Source organism: Amblyraja radiata, chromosome 8, assembly GCF_010909765.2.
Source record: "Amblyraja radiata isolate CabotCenter1 chromosome 8, sAmbRad1.1.pri, whole genome shotgun sequence".
In the NCBI taxonomy this organism is placed as follows: Eukaryota; Metazoa; Chordata; class Chondrichthyes; order Rajiformes; family Rajidae; genus Amblyraja; species Amblyraja radiata.
In genome coordinates this window covers 49,951,911-49,978,187 of record NC_045963.1, presented here as the reverse complement: position 1 = coordinate 49,978,187, position 26,277 = coordinate 49,951,911, and the positions used below count along the sequence as shown (strand labels likewise).

Below are 26,277 nucleotides of genomic sequence, written 5' to 3'. Positions count from 1 at the left end.
AACACAGCTTTAGCATTTCCAAACCATAGGCAACACATCTTTTGAATTTCCAAACCAAAGGCAACACAGCTTTAGCATTTTTAAAACCAAAGGCAACACATCTTTTGAATTTCCAAACCAAAGGCAACACAGCTTTAGCATTTTTAAAACCAAAGGCAACACAGCTTTAGCATTTCCAAACCAAAGGCAACACAGATTTGGCATTTCCAAACCAAAGTCAACACAGCTTTAGCATTTCCAAACCAAAGGCAACACAGCTTTAGCATTTCCAAACCAAAGGCAACACAGCTTTAGCATTTCCAAACCAAATTTAACACAGCTTTAGCATTTCCAAACCAAATTTTCAAACCACATTAAGGGCACTGACAGGTCAGTAAAACCACTCACAGTTTAGTAGACATGTGTTGAGTGTTATTCACAGCTCAGACTGAGGGACGTGGCCCTCTCGCTCCCCCATCTTACAGAGACTGACTGAGGCACTCAACACTTCCGGGTTTTATAGTCCCTCCGGAAGGGTCGTGGCCTTCAGGAGAGAGAATCTCAACATTTTTTAAACACTAATAACTCTTTTATTTTTCATGCGCAGCGGAGGCGGACTCTGAGTAAGATGGCCAAAAAATCACAGGCGTAAGTGGCAGCGTTCTTTCTAAAATCAATATACAGAACAACAGGAAGTGGTCAGGATCAGACTTTTAGTAATATAGATATATTGCTAAAACTCTCATCTTGTTTGTTTGCGTGTGAGCATGTTCTCCAAATTCTGCCAAAACGGTACATGATAGCGCCACAATTATTGGCCCACCTTATTCACCATTGTCCTGTCATGTGCCGTAGCAAGTTCCCTTCAGATTGATGTTATATTTTACAAGTTTTTGACATTTTAAACTTTACAAAAAACACTTTTCCACTTGCCATGCCCATCAGCCACGTTCAACGTCACAATGAGATTCCGAATCTCATTTACATAAAAAATTGACATTGATTTTATTCTAAAACAAACTCAGTTTTAATCAGGCTCTTCCGTTTTCATTAACAGCTAACACTGTGTTTAGGTTATTTTAAAGAAAAAATGTGATTTTCATTGAGAATGTAATTTCTTTTAAAACATTGATTTTCATTGTGGGGGTTGGTGGAGCAGGGGGATAGTGAGAGAGGAGGGGAGAGGGAGGGGACATTGGGGGAGGTGAGGAGGGAGAGTGGGGTGGATGGGATAGGGGGTGAGGGGAGGAAGCAGAGGAGGGTGGGGAGAGGAAGGATAATGGAGAAGGGGAATAGGGGACTGAAGAGGGAGAGTGAGGTGCGTTCACATTGACCTTATATTTTACAGGCTATTGCCATTTTGAACTTTAAAAACGTCGCAGTCACGTTCCCACTTGCCGGCCGCACCTGCGCAGTTGGGGGATGGTTGCAGTGACTTGCGTCACGATGGGGATCTCTGGCGTTACAATGGGAACCCGTCAGCCGCGCCTGCACAGTTGGGGGCTATGGGTCAGTGGTGGAATATTGCCTTGGGGGACGGGCAGTTTGGTGGAATATTGCATTGGGTGAAGGGGGCCCAATGGGTCCCACTTGGTCTAGAATTCTTTAAAATTAAAGACTATTTAAATCAAATTAAATCAAAAGTGCAAACAGTTTTAAAGGAAACATTGACTATGTTAATCTGAGTCACTGCTGGAAGGACTAAGATTCAATGATACTTTTAATTATACTTTATTGTGACATGTATTTTGGTACAGTGAAATTCTTTGTTTTTCAACACAATGCACAAAGTACGCCAAGAGTCGCCACGTATCTGGCATCAACAAAGTTAGAAAAGTACTCAGAGTCTCGCCTGGACCCTCTTTGTTCTCAGCAGCCTCCCCCTACCGTGAGGGTACTGGAAAAGTACTGAGTCTCGCCGGGACCCTCCTTGTTCTCTGTGCCCCCCTAGCTGGGTCCCTCCTCGTTCTCGGCAGCCTGACTGCCTCTCCATGGTCCGTTCTCGACCCGCCATCTCTCTGCGGTTCGTCCTCGTCCCGACTGCCTCTCCCCCCTCACACTGTTCACCAGCGAGAGACTTATAACCATATAACAATTACAGCACGGAAACAGGCCATCTCGGCCTTACAAGTCCGTGCCGAACAATTATTTTCCCTTAGTCCCACCTGCCTGCACTCATACCATAACCCTCCATTCCCTTCTCATCCATATGCCTATCCAATTTATTTTTAAATGATACCAACGAACCTGCCTCCACCACTTCCACTGGAAGCTCATTCCACGCCGCTACCACTCTCTGAGTAAAGAAGTTCCCCCTCATGTTACCCCTAAACTTCTGTCCCTTAATTCTGAAGTCATGTCCTCTTGTTTGAATCTTCCCTATTCTCAAAGGGAAAAGCTTGTCCACCAACTCTGTCTATCCCTCTCATCATTTTAAAGACCTCTATCAAGTCCCCCCTTAACCTTCTGCGCTCCAGAGAATAAAGACCTAACTTATTCTACCTTTCTCTGTAACTTAGTTGTTGAAACCCAGGCAACATTCTAGTAAATCTCCTCTGTACTCTCTCTATTTTGTTGACATCCTTCCTATAATTGGGCGACCAAAATTGTACACCATACTCCAGATTTGGTCTCACCAATGCCTTGTACAATTTTAACATTACATCCCAGCTTCTATACTCAATGCTCTGATTTATAAAGGCTAGCATACCAAAAGCTTTATTTACCACCCTATCTATATGAGATTCCACCTTCAAGGAACTATGCACGGTTATTCCCAGATCCCTCTGTTCAACTGCATTCTTCAATTCCCTACCATTTACCATGTACGTCCTATTTTGATTTGTCCTGCCAAGGTGTAGCACCTCACATTTATCAGCATTAAACTCCCTGCCATCTTTCAGCCCATTCTTCCAAATGGCCTAAATCACTCTAGACTTTGGAAATCCTCTTCATTATCCACAACACCCCCTATCTTGGTATCATCTGCATACTTACTAATCCAATTTACCACACCTTCATCCAGATCATTGATGTACATGACAAACAACAAAGGACCCAACACAGATCCCTGAGGCACCCCACTAGTCACCTGCCTCCAACCAGACAAACAGCCATCAACCATTACCCTCTGGCGTCTCCCATTCAGCCACTGTTGAATCCATCTTGCTACTCCTGCATTTATACCCAACAGTTGAACCTTCTTAACCAACCTTCCATGAGGAACCTTGTCAAAGGCCTTACTAAAGTCCATATAGACAACATCCACTGCTTTACCCTCGTCAATTTCCCTAGTAACCTCTTCAAAAAATTCAAGAAGATTAGTCAAACATGACCTTCCAGGCACAAATCCATGTTGACTGTTCCTAATCAGACCCTGTTTATCCAGATGCTTATATATATTATCTCTAAGTATCTTTTCCATTAATTTGCCCACCACTGAAGTCAAACTAACAGGTCTATAGTGCATTACAGCATCGAAGCAGGTGTAGACCAGTGTGTCTTTCAAACCTGATGACAGCTGATATGGAACTAGGGTTTCATTTACCTGCTGTGATTCAGTGTCACTCAGGTACTATTGTTTACCCCCAATCCCAAATAAAAACCAAAGAATTTTAGATCTGATAATTTTTTAATTGACCAGTGAGAAGTGAGATCACTACGATTTAAGAATAGTTTCCTCGCATAACTGGTGAATCTTCTAAGTTTTGATTTTAAACCGTGCTCCTACTTCAGGACTTCCCTCTTTCTTTATTTTCCCACACTATCCTCCCAAACCCTCCACCTAAGGAAATGTTTAACTATTCTATTGAATCATATGTATTAACAACATATGGGAGGTTTGTATGTTATTTCCGGCATGATCCTAGTAATTATAAACACAAACTCCGTGATGGTGTTTTTTCCCTTCCACTGAATCAGCTTGATGGCTGTTTGCTTAAATATTAATGATGGCAAAAAAAACTGTGTTTTCTCAGTTAGATTAACTTGGAGATCTGATAGAAACTTACACCAACTATAAGACTCCCAGCTGCAGGCTTTTTAACACCATGTTTGAATCCCAAAGTCTTATTTAGCACAGAGTCATGCTCAAGCTAACAATATCCACAGGGTTCAGGAACTGAATCACTGAGTACCATATGTCCCTTCCATTTGGGGCACTGAATGAATCCCAGTTATTTCACTTCTGCCATCAAGCAGGTTACTGAAAAGAAATGTAATGCTTATATAACCCATTTTGAACTTGTTCTTTCAGCAGGTCTACTTTATAGCAAATGATCAGTAAAGATTTACTTTAATTAAATATTGGCTTTTCTTCTAAGAAAATATTTTAAATGCAAGTTCGGCTGGTGTTCACTACTTGGCAGAGTTATCAGAAGGCAACACACCTCTTTAGCTCACAGGCAACATAACATATTCCATGAGTAGCCAAGAGGGAGAGCTGTTGGACAATTTGATCCCAACCGTAAACAGGAATATTTTGAGGTTGCCTACAAAGGATTGAGCTACAGTGGCCCTAATTTGACTGAAGGATTTTAATTCTATTTTTGCATGTAAGTTCAACACAATAATCATAATAATCATGTAGCAGCGAACCATCTGAATCCAACTTGACACTAATTATAGAAATTCTGAACAGATTTTGGATAATATGAAATAGAAAAATAGGACAGATAGTGAAGATGGTTGTGACAGATAGTGATGATGATTGTGAACGATTGCAGCAGGATCTGGATGGAGTGGCCAGGTGGGCTGAGGAATGGTTGATGGAATTTAGTACAGAGAAGTGTGAGGTGTTGCATTTTGGGAAGTCCAACGTAAATGGTAGGCCTCTGGCCTACCATTAATGATAACTGATTAAGGATAAATAGTACAACATGCTTGTAGAGCAGAGGGATCTAGGAGTACAGGTGCATGGTTCCTTGCAGGTCGAGTCGCAGGTGGATAAGGTGGTCAAAAAGGCTTTTGACATTTTGGCCTTCATCATTCAGAGTATTGAGTATTGAAGTTGGGAGGTTATGTTGCAGTTGTATACGACGTTGGTGAGATCGCATTTAGAATATTGTGTTCATTTCTGGGCAGCATGTTATAGGAAAGATATTGTCAAGCTTGAAAGGGTTCAGAAAAGATTTACCAGGATGTTGCCAGGACTAGAGGGTGTGAGTTATTGGGAGAGGTTGAGTGGGCTGGGTCTCTATTCGATGGAGCGCAGGAGGATGAAGGGTGATCTTATAAAGGTGTACAAAATCATGAGAGGAATAGATCGGGTAGATGCACAGAGTCTCCTGCCCAGAGCAGGGGAATCGAGGACCGAATGACATAGGTTCAAGGTGAAGGACAAACGATTTAATAGGAATCCAAGGGGTAACTTTTTCACATAAAGGGTGGTGGGTGTATGGAACAAGCTGCCAGATGAGGTAGTTGAGGCTGGGACTATCCCAATGTTAAAGAAACATTTAGACAGGTGGATGGATAGGACAGGTTGGAGGGATATGGACCAAGCGCAGACAAGTGGGACTAGTGTAGCTGGGACATTGTTGGCCAGTCGGGCAAGTTGGGCCGAAGGGCCTGTTTCCATACTGTATCACTCTATGACTCTCTAAGGACATCGTTTTGCAAGTAAGGAGAACAAAATTGTACACAGTACTCTCCAGAGTGGTCTTAACAATGCTCTGTATAATTTTCATAAGATATCCTTGATCCTGTACCCAAAACCACTTGCAAGAAAGATAATATGCTATTTGCTCCTTAACTTCATGTTGTACCACTGTTTGCTTTTGGTGACTAGTGTACATCAGTCTATCATTGTTTAAATAATACACTGCCTTTCTGTTTTCCCCACCAAAGTGCCTGACTTTGCCTTCCTCCACAGTATACTTCATCTACTACTGAACTTGTGTATAGCACTTTGAAGACTCTCTGTATCCATCTTGCACCTCAAAATCCTACCTGGATTTGTGTTTTTGGTGAACTAGGAAATGTTATGCCGCCTGACCTGCTGCGTTACTCCAGCATTTTGTGTCCTTTTTTGTTTTAACTGGCATTTGCATAACTTATTTGTAAATATTATATTCAGTTCTCTTCAGCCAAATTGTGATATATATTGTGGGGAGCAAGGGAACGAGGATTGATCCCTGTGCTACTCGATGCCCCACCCCAAAAATACTAATTTATTCATAATTGTTATCAATTTGTAATCAAATTCTAGTTCACACCAGAAAATCACCCACAGGTTCAATTTTGCACATTACTTCTTATTTGGGATTTTTAACGGCTTATGAAAATCCAAATTTAGTATATTTTCACGTGTACCAAGGTACACTGAATAGCTTTTATTATGTGCTATCCATCAAAAATAAGAATATAACTGATTACAATCAATCCATCCCCAATGTACTGATTAAGGATAAATGGTACAACATTTTGTGCAAGATAAAGTCCAATTTAAAGATAGTTAAGAGGTCTCCAATTAAGTAGATGGGAAGTCAGGACTGCACTCTAGCTTGTGAAAGGATGGTTCACTTGCCTGATAACAGCTGGGAAGAAATTGTCCCTGAATCTGGAAGTGTGTGTTTTTCAAATCTCTTTCCTGATGTGGGGAGAGTGGGGAAGTGGGAGATACGTGAGACTGGCCCTTGATTATTTTGGTGGCCTTGCCGAAGCAGCATGAAGTGTAGATGGAAGGGAGGTTGGTATGCATGATGGTCTGGGCTACGTCCACTAACGCTCTGCAATTTCTTGTGACTCTTGGATGGAACTGTTCCCAAACCATGCTGCGATGGATCCCAATAAAATGCTTTCTATGGCACATGTGTAGAAGTTGGTGACAGTTGCTGGGGACATGCCAAACTTTCTAAGCCTTCTGGGAGGAAGTAGAGTCATTGGTGTGCTTTCTTGTCCCATAGTTGTGATCTGGCTATCCCTAAAAACTGGAAGCTTTTGACCATCTCTACTTCCGCATCATCAATATTTACTCTGTGTGTGTGTGTAGATAGATATGCCATTTATTGTCACTATACATGTACAATAAGATTAAAAGCATCTCGTACTCAGTGCATACATATAATTTAGTACAAAAAACAAGAAACAGAAAACAAAACAAGGGGGGGGGAATAGGTGCACAATTCTGCGGCGCTATATACATATCTATAAAGGCAAAATGGTGAAGGATGAATAGGTAGTATTCTTAGGCAGATTTTTAAAGTTATATTAAAATATTAAAAATTATTTAAAAAAAATATTAAAAATTACAATTACAATACACATTACAGTTCCAAATTTCAGTACGTGGATAGGGTAGATGGAAGTCCGGGTGTTGGGCTGTGAAGTCAGTGCACGTGTGAGTTAAGAGTAGTTATGACTTTCGGAAAACAACTGTTCCTGAGTCTATTTGTCCTAGTTTTGATGCACCTATAGCGCCTTCCAGAGGGCAGCAGGTCGAACAGTCCAAACGCAGGATGGGAGCTGTCCTTGATGATATTCTTTGCCCTGCTAAGGCAACGGGATGTATAAATATCCATCAGGGAGGGGAGAGAGCAACCAATGATCTTCTGTGCTGTCCTAGTTACCCTCTGAAGCCTCTCCCTGTCTGCCATGGTGCAGCTGCCGTACCATGCTGTAATGCAGTATGTCAGCAGGCTCTCGATGGACGAGCGGTAGAAGGTCAGCAGCAGGTTAGAGTCCAGGTTGTGCTTCCTGAGAACCCTCAGGAAGTGCAGCCGCTGCTGAGCCTTCTTGATGACCGCTGTCGTGTTGTCTGTCCAGGAGATGTCAGCAGAGATAAGGACGCCAAGAAACCGGAAGGTGTTGACCCTCTCCACACACTAGCCGTTGATATGTAGGGGGACTAAGTCGGTGCTGTGCCTCCTGAAGTCGACAATGAGCTCTTTTGTGTGTGTGTGTGTGTGTGTGTGTGTGTGTGTGTGTGTGTGTGTGTGTGTGTGTGTGTGTGTGTGTGTGTGTGTGTGTGTGTGTGTGTGTGTGTGTGTGTGTGTGTGTGTGTGTGTGTGTGTGTGTGTGTGTCTCTCTCTCTCTCTCTCTCTCTCTCTCTTTTTTGTAGGTCACCTCTCTTCATTGCTCAGAGGTTTGGCAATTGCTTATCACCTGGCATTATATTCCTAACCCACTCTCCTCAACATCCTAAGCCATTGTAATTATGCTTAATGTAATCTTAAAGAACATTAGTATGTCTTTCACAGTGAACTGTCGGGCCTTAGTGAGTGTTGTTCAGTAGAGGGATCTAGGATTATGTAGTTCCCTGAAAGTGTCCGTAGAACGGTGAAAAAGGCTTTTGGCAAAAAAGAAGACAAAGTGCTTGATTAACTTAGCGGGTTAGGCAGCATCTCTGAAGAACATGAATAGGCAATTTGAGGAAGGACATCTTTGCTATTGAGGTAGTGTAGCGTAAATTCACAAGGTTAATCCCCGGGATGGCGGGACTGTCATATGAGGAAAGATTGGAAAGACTGGGCTTGTATTCACTGGAATTTAGAAGGATGAGTGGGTATCTTATAGAAAAACATAAAATGATAAAAGGACTGGACAAGCAAGATGCAGGAAAAATATTCCCAATGTTGCGGGAGTCCAGAACCAGGGGCCACAGTCTAAGAATAAAGGGGAGGCCATTTAAAACTGAGATGATAATTTTTTTTCTAACCCAGAGAGTTGTGAATTTGTGGAATTCTCTGCCACAGAAGGCAGTGGAGGCCAATTCACTGGATGAATTTGAAAGAGTTAGATAGAGCTCTTGGGGTTAGCGGAATCAAGGGGTATGGGGAGAAGGCAGGCAGGGGTACTGATTGTGGATGATCAGCCATGATCACAATAAATGGTGGTGCTGGCTTGATGGGCCAAATGGCCTCCTCCTGCACCTATTTTCTATGTTTCCATGCCCCATCTACACTATTCACTCTATCTATTCCCCTCAACATTTTATGCACTTGTAGGGCTTTTATGCAATCGTATTGGTGTTATTAATTTATTGAATTTTTGTTTATTGCATGGTATCTATGTATATTGGGTTAATAGGCCACTAAATCTGCACTGTAAAAATGTAATTGTTCCACTGTCTGCACATATGACATCCAAGGAAAGATAGCTGAATGGATAGAAAATTGGCTTCAAGAAAGGAAGCAGAGGTGATGGTGGATGGTTGCTTCTTGGACTGGAGGCCTGTTACTAGGCCGTCACATACAACAAATAGTCCTCCGTCATTTTCGCCACCTCCAATGTGACCCCACCACTCGCTACATCTTCCCATCTCCCCCCCTGTCTGCTTTCCGCAAAGAGCGCTCCCTCCGTAACTCCCTGGTCAATTCTTCCCTTCCCTCCCGCGCCACCCCTCCCCGGGCACATTCCCTTGCAACCGCAAGAGATGCTACACTTGTCGCTTAACCTCCCCCCTCAACTCCTTTCAAGGACCCAAGCAGTCGTTCTAGGTGCAACAGAGGTTCACCTGCACCCTCTCCAACCTCATCGATTGCATCCCCTGCTCTAGATGTCAGCTGATCTACATCGGTGAGACCAAGCCTTAGGCTTGGCGATCATTTCGCCGAACACCTCCATTCGGACCGCATTAACCAACCTGACCTCCCGGTGGCTCAGCACTTCAACTCCCCCTCCCATTCCGAATCCGACCTCTCTGTCCTGGGCCTCCTCCATGGCCAGAGTGAGCACCACCGGAAATTGGAGTAGCAGCACCTCAGCACTTGGGCAGTTTGCACCCTAGCGGCATGAACATTGACTTCTCCAATTTCCGGTAGCCCTGGCTGTCTCCTCCGCTTCTCAGCTCTCCCTCAGCCCTCTGGCTTCTCCTCTTCCTTTCTTCTTTCTTCTCCCCGCCCCCTCCACCCTACATCAGTCTGAAGAAGTGTTTCGGCCCGAAACGTTGCCTATTTCCTTCGCCCCATAGATGCTGCTGCACCCGCTGAGTTTCTCCAGCACTTTTGTCTGGCCTGTTACTAGTGCTGTGCCTCGGGGTTCGGTGCTAGGCCCGTTACTGTTTTTCATCAACATCAATGATTTGGATGAGAATATACAGGGCATGATTAGCACGTTTGCTGATGTTACAAAAGTGGGTAGTATTGCAGACAGTGAAGACGATTGTGATAAATTGCAGCAGGATCCGGATCGATTGGTCAGGTGGGCTGAGGAATGGTTGATGGAATTTCGGGTGGTTGTTGCAACACCTCACAGAGAAATGTGAGGTGTTGCATTTTGGGAAGTCTAACATGGGCAGGACCTACACAGTGAATGGTAGGCTTCTGGGTAGTGTTGCAGAGCAGAGGGATCTAGGAATACAGGAACATAGTTCATTGAAAGTGGCATCACAGGTAGATAAGGTGGTAAAAAAGGCTTTTTGGCACATTGGCCTTTATCAGACAGAGTATTGAATATAGAAGTTGGGCGGTCATGTTGCAGTTCTATAGACATTGGTGAGGCCACATTTAGAGTTTTGTGTTCAATTTTGGTCACTATGTTAAAGGAAAGATGTCGTCAAGCTGGGAATGGCACAGAGAAGATTAAAGGGGCTGTCCCACTTGGGCGAACTAATGCCCTCGACTCATACTCGCAGCACGGTCAACACGAGGTCGTAGGAGGTCTTTGTAACTCTCCTCCATCCTTGAGAGTAGTCCCCATGTACTCGAGGCCTCAGCTAGGTCGCCGCGTATTTTTCAACATGTTGAAAAATGCCCGCGAGTAAAAAAAGGTTGCCATGGAAAAAATCAATACTTTTTTTACTCGTAGGTTTAGTCGTAGTAGGTTTAGTCGTAGGCCGGCATGTTAGTCGTAGGTAATCGAGAGTAGTTGAAGGTAGTCGTAGATAGTCTTCATCATAGGTGAAGGGAGGTCGAAGGAGATCGAAGGAGGTCGTCTTCACTCTCCACTATTCGGTGTCCAATTTTCCCGAAGTTAATCGTAGTTAGTCGAAGCTAATCTTCAACATAGTCGAAGGAGGTCTTCTACACAGTCGAAAGAGGTCTTCAACATGACATTTTTTCAAACTCTCCTACATTTTTCTAAACTCGCCAATTAGGTCGCCCAAGTGGGACAGCTCCTTTACGAGGATGTTGCCAGGACTAGAGGGTCTGAACTATAGGGAGAGGTTGTGTAGGCTAGGACTCTATTCCTTGGAGCGCAGGAGGATGAAGGGTGATGAGTAAAATCATGAAAGGAATAAATAGGGTAGATGCACAGTCTCTTGCCCACTCCACCTATTATTATGGATAATTGGCCTAAACGTCGCGTGTGGGAGAGATACCTGCTGTGTTTTTAAAAACAGGTTATTTTTGTGATCGAAATTCAATTGCAGGTACATAGCTCCTCGAAAGTGGTGTCACAGGTAGACAGGGTGGTCAAGAAGGCTTTCGGTACATTGGCCTTCATCAATCAATCGGAGCATTGAGTATAGAGTATTGTGTTCAGTTTAGGTCACCGTATTATAGGAAAGATGTTGTCATGCTGGAAAAGGTGGGCAAGGTAGGCTGAAGGGCCTCTTTCCATGCTTTATGACTCTAAGAAAAAACATTGAACAAAACGAAGAATTTGGATGTTATTTGCATCATGATCAACACGGACATTGTGAGCCGAAGGGCCCGTTCCATTGCTGGACTGTTCTATGCTCTATTCTATTCCATAACAAAGGCTATATTCTACAACAATACGCTATATTCTGTTCTATAATGACTATGATATTTATATTCTTATGCATCAATGTCATAAGTGAGAATAGAATTAGACCATTCGGCCAATAATGTCTACTCGGCCATTCAATCATGGCTGATCTATCTCTCCCTCCTAACCCCATTCTCCTGCCTTCTCCCCATAACCCCTGACACCCGTGAGGAAATATTATATAATAGAACTGCTCGGATAGTGACTTTTATATAAGCTAGGTAATTTGCAAGAGAAAAGCTTAAGATTTTCAGAAACATATCTCTCCTAAAGAAATAAAGTACAAGGAAACACACACACAGGGAACGGATGAATCAAAACTTAGAAACGCTAATCTGAACCTGCATAGTTCAGTTTATTGCTTTGAGGCAATTATATCGCTGGAGGAAATTGTATTTGATATGATTTTGTGTTGAAGAATGGATTACTGAATAGGGCCTCTTCTTAGGCCAGAGGTCATCTGCTCTTTCTCTATGGCACATTCTTGAGCTGTGAAGTTTGTGCTGAGTTCGAGACAGAATTCAAGGCTGAGATATAATAGACACTGTAATTTAGCTTTGGCTAAGTTAAATTCTAATGAGATTGAGATAAGGGGTAGGATGTGTGTGAAGGGGAGTAGTTGCTTGGAGAGGAAAATAATCAGATTGATGGATTTGTTTATAGAAAGTCGAAGAAGCAGATGTAATTCTGATGTAATGGTCTGAGTTGTGAATTTATGCTTTGTTCTGTAATATTTGTAAAAGGCCTTGCAGATAGATTGAAAATCCAGCTTCCAGAAAGCAGGAAAGGGGCTGCAAATTAGAATGAAGTTGTATCCTGTCACAAAACACTTATCTTAAGTTGACGGATTTACGACCCATGTATGCTTGGTTGGGAAGTGTGTGTGGGTTTTGAACTTAGAAACTGTAATTCGGTGAACTCATATAATTAATGTTATAATACATAGGTAATAGTATTTTAAACTGTGTAAAATTGTAGTGAAACAATTTATGAAATATATTGTGTCTTAGTAGGACTGTAAACATTAGACTGTTTAGATTTATAGAAATATCTTTCTTCTTGGTATGGAAAGAGTGTATGACTTGTGTGATCATTGTATTACATATGTATCTTATATTTTGAGAAGTGGTCATTGATAATTGAGCCTACTAGGGGTTTTGCTGTGTTGAAATAAAATAATTCTAAACAAAGTTATACCACAGGCAAACGAAGGTTGTAAAATGAGGCCAGAGAAGGGGGGGATCATGTGACTGCTGTTGTAAATCACCAGAAGGACTCAGATGATTGGTTACTAGGTTGTCATACCCTCTGTATCTGAAATGTCTTAATACCTACATAAAGCAATGAGTTTGTATCAAAGTTACTCTTGTCTGGACCCGCCCCAGAGCATCAGCTCTGTGTTGGAAGGTTCAGAGACTAGTCTCAGCTGAATAAAGAATCGATTTCAACAGCTAGAAGCGTTTGAGTCAAGTTGACTTTAGATTGACAAAAGAACTCAGTTTAACCCCGTACTCATCAAGAATCTATCTCTGCCTTAAAGATATCTTCTGTACTTTTTGCCTGATGGGAGAGGAGAGAAGAGGGAGTGACCAAGGTGAGGCTCGGCCTTGATTATGCTGCTGGCGTGGCCGAGGCAACATGAGGTATAAATGGAGTCAATGGAAGGGCGGTTGGTTTGTGTGATGGTCTGGGCTGCGTCCATAATTTGCTGCAATTTCTTAATGCTTGCTCAACTTATTTGTTTTTCTGGGGAGAGTTTAGTTTATTGTCATGTGGACCGAGGCATATGGTCAGCATGGCCTGATTGTTCAGTTTAACTTTATTGCCATATATTCATCTTGAGAGCATACACGGCATGATTAGCAAGTTTGCAGATGGTTCTAAAGTAAAATTGGTTAGTACAGTGTCAGGGGTTATGGGGAGGAGGGAGAGATAGATCACTCATGATTGAATGGCGGTGTAGACTTGCTGGGCTGAATGGCCTAAGTCTGCTCCTACTTGTGGGAGAGTCTAGGACTAGAGGTCATAGCCTCAGAATTAAAGGACGTTCCTTTGGGAATGAGATGAGATGGAATTTCTTTAGCCAGAGGGTGGTGAATCTGTGGAATTCTTTGCCACAGATGGTGGTGGAGGCCAAGTCAGTGGATAAGGCAGAGATTAACGTAGTCTCTGTAATTTATGTTGAGGTCGGAACTTTTTTACCGACTTCGACTCTGACTCCAGCAGCACCAAAATTACTCCGACTCGTCGACTCCGACTCCACAACCCTGTTAGCTACAGAAAGAGATTGGACAGACTTGGATTGTTTTCTCTAGAACTCAAGAGGGCGAGAGAAAATCTGATAGAGCTATATTAAAATAATGAGAGGCATAGATAGGGTAGACAATCGGGATCTTTTTTCCTGGATCGAAATATCAAATTCTAGACGGCATAATTTTAAGGTGAGAGGGGCAAAATTAAAAGGAGACATGCAGGGCAAGTTTTTTTAAACATAGCTTGGTGAGTGCCGATCGCACTGCAGGACGTGATAATGGTATTTAAGTGACTTTTACATAGGCACATAGGAAGGTTGTAAATATTTTATGTTCTGAAGTAGTTTTGGTTATTAGAAAAGCATTGATTACTTTCTGTCCAAATTAATTTGTGCATCATTTTGCCTTTAGAACATAGACGCAGAACTGTATAGCACAGTATAGAACAGGCCTTTCAGCCCACAATGTCTGTGCCAAACACGATGCCAAGATCATCTCTTAGCTACCAGCACATAATCTATATCACTCCATTCTGTGCATATCCACATGCCTATCCAAAAGTCTATGAAAAGCCACTATCATATCTGCCTCAATCACCACCCCGGCCTCACGTTCCAGGCACTTACCACCCTCTGTGTAAAAAGAAAAACTTGCCCCAGACATCTTCTCTAAACTTTGTCTCTCTCTTACCTTAAAGCAAGTCGCCTAGTCCTGGGAAAAAATTATAATTGTATATCAGGTCTCCCCACAACCTCCGGCGTTCAAGAGAAAACAATCCCATGACTGTCCAACCTCTCTCGATAGCTAATCCAAGTTTGCAGATGACACAAAGCTGGGTGGCAGTGTGAGCAGCGAGGAGGATGCTATGAGGCTGCAGGGTGACTTGGATAGGTTGGGTGAGTGGGCAGATGCAGTATAATGTGGATAAATGTGAGGTTATCCACTTTGATGGCAAGAATAGGAAGGCAGATTGTAATCTGAACGGTGTCAGATTAGGAAAAGGGAAGGTGCAACGAGACCTGGTGTCTTTGTACCTCAGTCACTGAAAGTAAGCATGCAGCTACAGCAGGCAGTGAAGAAAGCTAATGCATGTTGGCCTTCATTGCGAGAAGATTTGAGTTTAGGAGCATGGAGGTCCTCCTGCAGTTGTACAGGGCCCTGGTGAGACTGCACCTGGAGTATTGTCTGCAGTTTTGGTCTCTTAATTTGAGGAAGGACATTCTTGCTATTGAGGGAGTACAGCATAAGTTCACCAGGTTAATTCCCGGGATGGCGGGTCTGACATATGATGAAAGAATGGGTCGACTGGGCTTGTATTCTCTGGAATTTAGGATGAGAGGGAATCTGATAGAAACATATACATTTCTTAAAGGATTGGACAGGCTAGATGCAGGAAAAATGTTCCCGATGTTGGAAGAGTCGAGAGCCAGGGGTCACAGTTTAAGAATAGGGCCATTTAGGACTGAGATAAGGAAAAACCTTTTCACCCAGAGAGTTGTGAATCTGTGGAATTCTCTGCCACAGAAGGTAGTGGAGGCCAATTCACTGGATGTTTTCAAGAGAGAGTTAGATTTTGCTCTTAAGGCTAAAGGAATCAAGGAATATGGGGGGAAAAGCAGGAACGAGGTACTGATTTTGGATGACAGACATGATCATATTGAATGGTGGTGCGGCTCTAAGGGCCAAATGGCCTACTACTGTACCTATTTTTTTTTCTATGTTTTTCTATGTTTCTATCCAGGCATCATTCTGGGGAACCTCCTCAGTACCCTTTCCCCAGCCTCCATATTCACCCTGTAATGGGGCAATCAGAACTGCACGCAATACTCCAAATGCGCATCGTGACCTTTTGACGTATACTCATTCAAGTCAAGTCGTCACTTTTATTTCTATAGCACATTTAAAAAACAACTCTTGTTGGCCAAAGTGGTGGAGGTACTAACGTTATACAACATTGGTTCATAGATTAAGTACATACATAAATACATACATATAGCCCTCCCTCAGAGGACGTCAAGACAGGCTTGAGAGTAAAGATGAGTTTTAAGTCTCGACTCAAAAGGAGTTGATGGAGGGGACAGTTCTAATGGGAAGAGGGATGCTGTTCCACAGTCTAGGAGCTGCAAACGCAAAGGCGTGGTCGCCCCAGAGCTTTTGCCTAGACCGCGGGATGTTCAGTAACCCCAAGTCGGCCGATCTGAGGGACCTGGAGGTGGTGTGGTGGGTAAGCAGACTTTTGATGTAGGTGGGGGCAAGCCCGTTAAGGGCTTTGTAGACATAAAGAAGGATCTTGAAATTTATTCGGAACAGCACAGGGAGCCAGTGGAGAGAGGCCAGGATCAGGGTGATGTGGTCCCCTTTTCGGGTGCCCGTCAGGAGTCTCGCTGCGGCGTTTTGGACCAGTTGCAGGCGGGACAGGGAAGATTGGCTGATGCCAGTGTAAAGGGAGTTGCAGTAATTGAGGCGGGAGGAGATAAATGTGTGGATGATCTTTTCGAGGTCATCAAACTAGAGTTTTATTTTAGCTATCGTCCGAAGCTGGAAGAAGCTAGCTTTTACCACGGCATTGACTTGTTTGTCAAATTTCAATGCTGAGTCAAATGCCACGCCAAGGTGTTTGACGTGAGGTTTGAGTAGTGGGGTAAGGCTTCCAAGGCTGCCTGCTTTGATTTTTATTGAGTCCGAGGGGCCGAGAAGGATGACCTCAGACTTAGTTGGAGGACGTTCTTGGCCATTCAACACTTTATATCCTCGAGGCATTGGATAAGGTTAAGTAGATTTGATAGTTTTTTGGGCTTCAGGGGGAGATAGAGTTGTGTATCGTCTGCATAGCAATGGAAGGAAATGCCGTGCCTTTTAATGACTTGGCCTAACGGGAGCTTATACAGGGAGAAGAGAATGGGGCCAAGGATGGAACCTTGTGGAACCCCGCAGCAGATGCTAGCTGGGGAGGAGAAAGAGTTGCCTATGTTATTAGAGAAACTCCTACCTTAGAGGTAGGAGATGAAGCAGCTCAGGGCAGTGCCATCAATACCAATCCCGTACCGGAGACGGTCAATTAGAATGATGTGGTCGACAGTATCAAATGCTGCGCTGATATCGAGAAGGCGCAGGATTGCACAGTCGCCGGAGTCAGCGGTGAGCAGTAGGTCATTATGTACCTTCAACAAAGCAGACTCTGTGCTGTGGTGGGCATTATAAGTACAATTACTATTTTAAAAAAATGTTTGGACTGGTTCATGGGTAGGAAAGTTTCAAACGGATATGTACCAAATGCAGGCAATTAGCTCAGGAAAGCATCTTGGTTGACAAAGACGAATTGGACCAGAGAGCCCATTCCCACGCTGTATACCTCTAACTCAGTACCAGACTAAATGTTATTTTTTGTTTATTTTCTCCTCATTTCAATTAATATTTTTACTGATTAAATGTGTGTTTAAAGTTGTAATTGGGGTGAATGTGCACAAGGATAGCATGTCAAATGTTTTTCAGTAGAGTAATTGATCTTGAAAGACCATTTGTTTCTTTCCATAGATCCACGCTCAACGTGAATCCTGTACTAGCTGAGAGCATCGAAAAGTAGATACAAAGATTGTATTTTTGTCAGTCTCACATTATTTACCTGGTATCTAAGAATTCCATTATAATATTTTCACAGGCTGAATGAACTCCAAATGTCTACCTTTATTTAGATGTGTCAATTTGTAGATATAGAAACATAGAAACATAGAAACATAGAAAGTAGGTGCGAGAGTAGACCACCAGGTCCGTCGAGCCCGCACCGCCATTCGCTCATGGCTGAACACTAAACAGACACACTTACCCACAAACAGTAGACACAAGACACAGAACACAAGACACTACCCTCCCCTTTATACCGCTATCACCCCTCTCCACCCCAAGAACCTCGTGATCTCCTGGGGGAGGCAAAAAAACGGATAAAAACCCAGGTCCAATTCGGGAAAAAAATCCGGGAAATTCCTCTCCGACCCCAATCCAGGCGATCGACACTTGTCCAGGAGATCACTCAGGTCTTACTATACTAACCATACCTAGGTCCATATCCCTGCCCTCTCCCCGTAGCCCCTTATCCCCTTGGCAGCTAAAAAAACATCTAATTTAGTCTTAAATATATTTAACGTTTCTGCTTCCACTGCTCCCTGGGGCAGTGAATTCCATAAATTAACCACCCTCTGGGTGAAGAAGTTCTTCCTCATCTTAGTTTTAAAAGAGCCCCCCCTTATTCTGCAACTATGTCCCCTAGTTCTAGTAACAATTCAGCCTAATTTTGACTGGCTGTGATTATCTATCTTTAATAAAACTTTTATTTCAGAGGAAAGTTGTGTTTTTTCCTCCCCATGGAGAAGGAAATTGAGCATAATCCTCTACTTGTGGAGATTAGTTACCTCTGTTCAGTTGCTAAGTATCTTTTATTTTTTTTGGTAGGGGAATATATCAAAAACTGGAGACCAAGGTATTTTCTATTGAAGACTGACGGATCATTCATAGGATACAAGGAGAAACCTCAAGATGCAGATCTACCATACCCTTTGAATAATTTCTCGGTGGCAAGTAAGTCTTGAAGTCATTTTTTTTGTAGTTTTCTGGATATTTGCAGCATTATCTCAGATGTGATTTTATTTTTAGTTCAAATGTTCTGCGCTATTGTTTTTAATAATCCTCTTTGTATTAATTTCGTAGATTTGAAAGTCTAGAGGGTAGGAATGGCATGGAGAGGCTGGGGCAAAGGTTGTGCATCTATGCTGTATAAATCTATGAACCTATAAATTCATAATTTTGGAAGGTATTTCTACTGGACAGAACATTCACTATTACGCATGAAATAGGAAATTCTAGAGCGAATATACTTAAATTTGCCAGACAACTTGTAAAACATGAAATGTTAGCCCTTTCAGCAATATAATTTAGTTTAACTGTAAAAGAGATTATTATTTTCATAAGTAATGTGAACAAAAAAAAAGCACCAGCATCATTTGATGTTCCCAGAGGCAAATGTTTAGTTCATTTATTCTTATTAATCTTTACCAAGCTCAATTCACATGAAATTCACACTTTAATCACTTGATCTCCTTTGACTCCTGGGTATTTAGCTATATTCATTGAACAATTTATTCATGGTTATGGCTACTGAAAATGGTTAACCTTAGGGTGGGAAATTTAAAAAAAAACAGTAGATGCTGGAACTGTACAATGAACAAAATACCCATTTATGGGAAGAGAAGCAAAGAGAAGAACCCTTCATCAGAACTGGGAAGGAAACAAAAGAAGCTCATTGAGTTGCAGACAGAGTGAGGGATGGGTTTGTTTTTGAGAAGGTACAACTGACGTGACCAAGGGGATTACCTATAACAAGGTTGTCGGGTTAATGAGTGAATGGGAGCAGTTGGAAAGTGATAAAGAACATTGACAAAGGAATGTGCGTGTTATGAAATGCAAAGCAGGAAGACGAATCAGGCTGGACATAACATCACTCCCAGAGGCTGGAGAAGAAAACAAACAAACTGAACCATTATCACAGATGGATGAATCATACAGAAACAAATCTATTAACCGGAAATCGTAGAATTCAATATCCAGTCCAGAAGCTTCAATATCTTAGATGGAATGTTGGGTTGCCTAATCGCATGTTTACTTTAGGCCTAACCGTACAGGAGACCACAGATCCCCAGCTCCAGCCCCTTCCCTTCTGGTCCCATTCGCCTCTGAGGGCGCCGATGGCTGATGATCCTCCGGAGGAGGTGATGAGGGAGACAGGGGGGGATTGAGGCTGATGAGGTGGTAGGGAGAGAGAGGAGGGCAAGTGGGCCTCGCTCGGGACAGCCCACGGCCTTGCTATGTCTGCGCCCGCGGCCTCTGCTGCTGGTGCCGCCCGCTGTGAGTCCCGACTGCACTGCCATAGCACCGCCCCCCAGCTCCAGCCCCTTCCCCTCCGGTCCCATTCGCTGGCTCCCGCCCCCCCCCTCCCCCGTGATACTCCCCTCTCCTCTATGGCTCTTTCCCCATCTTTTCTCCAAGCTCTCTCACCCCCCACACCCCCCCTCCACCCTCCACCCCATAAACACCCCCGCCCACACTTACCACCCTCACCCCGCCCCCACAATCCCCCCGCTCACACACCCCCTCCCCCCTCCCACACACACTCCTCCCCCCCACACAAACCCCCCTTCCCTCCCACACACCCCCCTCCCCCACACACACACCCCTCCCCCACACACACCCCTCCCCCCCACACCCCCCCCGCCCACACACAACCGCTTTCCCTCCCACACACACCCCCCTCCCCCCGCACACTCACCACACACACACCCTTCCCCACCCACACTCACCCCCTTCCCTCCCACACACACAGCCCTCCCCCACACACAGGCCACACCCACCCGCATACACACCCATATCCTCCCTCCCCTCCTCCCCAAACACCCTCCCCTACTCCCGCCCCCTCATACCTCCCTGCTCCCACCTCACAGGGACTGTAAATAATGTACCTGGCGGGTACACCGGGGAGGCCTCCATTGTGTCCGGAAACGTGGCAGACGGGCAGGACTTCAGGTCAGACTGAAGCGCAGGGGACTACGACCCCCTCTCCCTACTAGCCAATGTTCAATCACTAGAAAATAAAGTGGAGGACTTAAGGTCAAGGCTGCTTTATCAAAGGGAGCTGAGGGAATGCTCTTTTACGAGCAGTTTTTTATTTTTCATGTTTGTTTATTTGTTTAATTAAGGATTCTTATCCCAGCCTGCACTTAAAATTAGTGCATTGGATGAATAAAAAGGATATTCCTGCCAAAATGCTGTGAGAACAATCCCAGATGTTTGTGATGTGATTGTTAGAAAAGAAAAAAGGTTTAGTATAGATAATTTTATTATGCACAGGCAGTTAGCACAATTAAGAAAGATTGAAAAGTTTTGATTTTGCATGCTATGCAAACAGATCAGATAAATAATTCATGGCTACAATCAGTTCAAACTCAAGTGCAAGAGATCGAGCAAAGGGAAAGATATAGAGTGCAGTATATAGTTCTCAGCATTGAAGTGCATTATAGCGCATCAGTTCCATAAAAAAGTCCATTGTCCTCAATTGGGTAGGGGTGAATTAAACAGCACTCTAGCTTATGGACGGAACGTTTGGAAGCCTGATAATCGAGGGAAAGAGATTTTACGAATCTAATGGTGCGTGCTTTCAAGCTTCTGTACCTCTGTCGGACGGGAGTATGGAGAAGAAGAAATGATCAAGGTGGGGCAAGGCTTTGATTATGTTGGCTGCTTTTCCGAGGCAGTGTGAAGTGTAGATGTAGTCAACGGTGGGAAATTTGGTCTGTGTGGTTGTCTGGGCTACAACTACAACTGTCTGCAATGACTTGCAGTCTTGGGCAGAGTTGTTCCCAATATTATAATGGAAAGATATTGTCATATTTTGGCCCATGACAGATATCTAGAGAGATTTTATTTGCTGCTGTAATGCAGACACTGATTGTTAATTGTCATGTTTAAATGTACATAATATAATTGTGCTTAACTTCATTTTTTTGAAATTCCAAATATGTACTTTTCCATATTGATTATGTACTCTTTTCAGATGGATGAAAATTGGTTATTATTGCGAAGGGTTAGAGGGTGGATCTTTGTGGTGATTATTGGAAACCATTCTACACATTTACTCAGATACCAGTGTAAAAATATTTCTAGGAGACACAAGAAACTGCAGATATTGCCTTACAAAAAAATTAGTAAAAAAATATGATAGATGTAGGTTCAAGATGAAAGATCAGCAGGACACTGGTGTGACTCATCTGCATTTCTTCAAATTACAACCAAGGAATTGATAACAGAATCGATGGGCCAAATGGTCTAATTCTGCCCCTTTGTCTTATTATCTCATTAATCTTTTATGATCACCTGAAAGGATGGCATGTGTATCTTTGTTTAAATCCCTCATTTAGAAAAATACCTATTTGCATTGTATTATGTTATTGTACTGGCCTGGATGAGGTCAGGAAAAGGCCAGACGCCAGGCAGGTTCAGAAGTCGTTTAATCAATCATGGCAAACACACACAATGGGAAACCACGTGGCCAGACAATCGTCCCTGTCCCTCAAGAGCCGAGGGGGATGACCCAAGGAGTGACCTAACCCCCAGGGACTGCTACAGGACCCCCCCCCCCCCAAGAACCAGAGGCACGAAACGGACAGGAGGGCGCACGCGGCGACCAGCCCAGGTGCGCGCCAGCTCGGCCCAGGAACGGGCAACTGACCAACAGATGCAGGGGATGGAGTAGCCACTGGAGGAGGTACCCTAGACGGAGGGCGCCCTCGCTTACGGGGATGCGCTACCAGCACCGGTCGATCAATGTCAATATGCGCCGGCTTCAGCTGCGCAACCGAAACAGTCTCATGCCGACCCCCCATGTCCAAGACGAAAGTGGACGAGCCATGTTCCAGGACCCGGAAGGGACCCTCGTACGGCCACTGGAGGGGTGTCCAATGAGCATCCCTGCACAGGAAGACGAACTGGCAGTCCTCCAGAGCAGAGGGAACGTGCGGACGGAAGGACCCATGACGAGACGTGGGCACTGGCACCAGCTTGCCCACCGTCTGCCGAAGACGTTGCAGAGCGTCCGAAGGCTGCTCCACCTGGCCCTGCGCCGGTGGGATGAACTCCCCGGGCATCGTCAATGGGAACCCATACACCAACTCGGCGGAGGAGGAGGCCAAGTCCTCCTTGGGTGCGGTGCAGATTCCCAGCAAAACCCACGGCAGAGCGTCCACCCAGTCTGGATCATTGAGCCGTGCCTTCAAGGCAGCCTTGTGTTGGAGGTGAAACAGCTCCACCAGTCCGTTCGCCTGCGGATGATACGCCGTTGTGCGGTGGAGACGAACCCCCAGGAGGCGTGCCATGGCCGACCGCAGTTCCGACGTGAATTGAGGCCCCCGGTCGGATGTTATGTCCAGCGGCATCCAGAACTGGGCGATCCAGTGCGCCACCAAGGCTCGAGCACAAGCAACCGTTGAGGAATCAGATAGCGGAATTGCGCCCCCAGGACCACAGACAACGTCCTCCAACTGCCCGATACCGCCGTGCGATAGGCGACCATTTCCTCGTCGACCAGCTGTGCGGCTGCCAGGGCGGAATAATCAATACCCTCAGTGACTTGGAGAACCGCGTGAACCGCAGGTCGCGATAAGGCGTTGGCCACCCTGTTGTACTGCCCTCGACGAAACGGATGGAGGTGGTGTACTCGGACACGTACGCCAACTGCCCCTGCTGCTGGGCAGACCACGGGTCTGAAACCTTGGCAAACGTGAAAGTTAGCGGCTTGTGATCTGTGAAGGCAGTAAAAGTCCTCCCCTCCAGGAAGTAGCGAAAGTGACGTACAGCGAGGTACAGAGCAAGGAGCTCACGGTCGAAAGCGCTGTAACGGCGCTGAGCACCACTGAGATGCCTGCTGAAGAAGGCGAGTGGCCGCCAGCATCCGTCAATGAGCTGCTCCAACACTTCCCCAACTACCACCTCAGAAGCGTCCACCGTCAGGGCGGTTGGGGCATCCTCTCGTGGATGGACGAGCATCGTGGCCCCAGCCAGGGCCTCTTTAGCACTCTCGAACGCTGCTGCTGCTTCGTCGGACCACTCAACCTCCTTGCGACGACCAGTGATCAGGTGGAAAAGCGGGCGCATGATTGCAGCCGCCACCGGCACGAAACGGTGATAAAACGCAACCATCCCCACGAATTCCTGGAAGCCCTCAACTGGTCGGATGAGGGAACCGGCGGACAGCATCCACCCTGGCCGGCAGAGGCACCACCCCTTGTGGAGTTAAGTGGTGGCCAAGGAAGTCAATGGCCGTCACCCCAAAATGGTACTTGGACAAGTTGATAGCCAACCCATAGTCTCTGAGGCGCTGACACAGCTGTCAGAGGTGGATGCAGCGCTCCTGCCGCAAGCGGCTTGCCATGAGTATGTCGTCCAAGTACACGAATACAAAGTCCCGGCCATGGCACACACAGTCCATAAGCCGCTGGAAGGCCTGCGCAGCGTTCTTCAACTCAAACGGCATCCGCAAGGGACTTCCAGTGGCGCCATGGAGCAGTAAGAGGCGCTCCTTTTAGCTCCGCTCCGTAAAACGCGTTAAAATACCTGAAAAAGAAAAACGGACCGAATGAAAAACACTTACCAGCAGTTGCCCGACGTCGCGTAAGTGACGTCATCAGAAATCAATGTATACCGACTGGATACCGGTATTTTAAATGAATAAACAAATTCTGCCTACTCCACCTCAGACCAGACAAAGAACCCGATTGCAGGTTCTGCAAGAGAAAGAAACTTATGAAGAATCTGAGGAAGAAGGACTTATTTCTACCATGGAAGAGCAAACACAAGAACAAGGTTTAAGACGGGCTATGGCAAAAGACTTTGGAGAAATTCTGACTGAAAAGCTTGGAAATCTAGAAACAAAACTTGATGTCGGGAATAAAGAAATCTGCGGAAAAATTGACACTCTACAAGTTTGAATCGAAGAGGTAAATTCCATTTTGAAAGGAGAAATTAAAAGGGTCGAAGAAGATATTAGCAAAAAGTTGGAACCCATTCTCCTCACCTCGAAACAACGCTATCAGAGAACTCGAGGCTACTACTACGGACATCTCTCAACAACGCAAAGACTGAAGAAAGATCTAGACCGTGTTTCTGGGCAAATGGACAGAATGACCGACAAATGCCTAGATCTTGAAGCTCGGTCTAGACGCCAAAACTTAAGAATAGTTGGAGTGAAGCAAGGGAAGGAAAGTGGAAAAGATTCTCGGGTCTTCACTGCCAATTTACTTCAACAGGTATTTAATCTGCATGAGAGACCTAAAATTGATCAGGCACATCGAGTTCAGAGAGCCCGATCAGGTGCTGGAGCCCCACCAAGACAAATTATTCTTAAACTACACGACCTATCAGTTCTTGAAGATATCATGAAGAAAGTGGCAAGTGCAAGAACCCTGATGTTTGAAGGAGAAAATATAAGAATCTTTAGAGACTATCCAGCAGAGGTCGTCAAGAAGCGAGCACTTTTCACCAAGACGCGTGTTACCCTCAATGTATCCTGCCAAATTAAGGGTCACATATGGAGATTCGGAGCGTTTCTTCATCGACCCAGAAGATGCATTTAAATACGCGCAAGATTTAAAAAAGGACTTAAAGGGATAAGTAGATAAGTAATACTTGGCATAGCTCCGTATGATAAAGAATTGATTCAGAATGAGTACTAGCAGGGCCATGGCCTACTGAACCTTCACTGAACCTGTTTGTTAAATCGTGTGTTTAACTTACACCTTTTATATGTATTTATAAGGGGTAGACTGATATAATGTGTTTTAAAAAAAATATATATATAAAAACCTGCATATAAGATGGCCGACAGGTTCACAGGCGGTTAAGTCTAGACATACTTATCAAAGATAGATTGGAATGTATGCGGGGAGACTGTTCAAGGTCCCCGTGTTTACGAGGAGATTGTTCAAGATCTTTGAACTACTCAGCATTGAAAACAATTTAAACGTATGGTAACAACATAATACACTAACAAATTATTTAATTAAAGCTATGATAATCACATAAAATACTAACAAACGTACAAAACCGTTTATATTAACAATACCTAATACTAACCCGTTTATTTTAATCTAATACCTAATAGTTATGAGATTTACTAAATCTAGGTAACGGTCAATGAATCGGTTTATATTTAAAATACGGTTAATATCTATCCGATTGGGGGGGTTGGAATTTCTAGCAGTTGCCAGGTCAGAGCGAGAGGGTATATGTTAGAACGTTGGTTGAAGAGGGGTAAGGGAATCAATAGTTAGGGGGGCAAGGGGTAGAGTAAGTAGATGTGAGACGAGGAAACAGTAGGTTATTGTAGGCTGGATTTAGTGTGGACTATCGGGGGAACTTGGGTGGGGCAACACAGTTAGAGAAGAGTGTATGTCGGAGGGTGGCTTTAGCAGAGGGGTCAAGCAGGTGAAGATGGGTACTGGGCAAGTGGTAGTATGAGGTGAGGTTTAGAAGAGTGTTAGACTGATAGGGAAGCGGTAGGATTGTTGATGGCAGTTTGAGAGGAGAGAGAGAGTTCTTGTTCTGCCTGCGAGACTGCTGGAGGTTCTAATTGACCCCTTCAAGCCTGACGGTTTTTAACCGGTTATGTATTTAACATATTAATATCAATAAGCAAGACAAGAATTTTTATACATCCACTTTTTAATTTAAATAGTAAATACCCACTTAGAGGCAAGTTTTAAGAAGAAATGTAACTCTCTTAGAGGAAATTATTCACGGTCTGCTTTCTGTTTTTTCTTTTTACATAATATCTTGT

General features: G+C 44.3%; 1 protein-coding gene and 1 long non-coding RNA gene across 5 annotated transcripts in view; one reads left to right on the top strand and one right to left on the bottom strand.

The window, feature by feature from the left end:
* The window catches only part of akt3 (AKT serine/threonine kinase 3), a 340,627-nt gene that overhangs the window by 133,265 nt on the left and 181,085 nt on the right, over positions 1 to 26,277 (top strand). For all 4 annotated transcript variants that reach the window (XM_033025852.1, XM_033025854.1, XM_033025851.1 and 1 more), the window contains exon 3: positions 18,351 to 18,476. In XM_033025852.1, coding sequence (XP_032881743.1) covers positions 18,351 to 18,476 — 126 coding nt within the window. The remainder of the gene's footprint in view (positions 1 to 18,350; positions 18,477 to 26,277) is intronic.
* LOC116976190 lies at positions 5,982 to 24,888 on the bottom strand. Its single transcript, XR_004412889.1, has 3 exons — positions 24,747 to 24,888; positions 20,041 to 20,045; positions 5,982 to 6,002 (listed from the first exon to the last, which is right to left on the bottom strand). It is a non-coding gene; the product is annotated as an uncharacterized LOC116976190 (long non-coding RNA).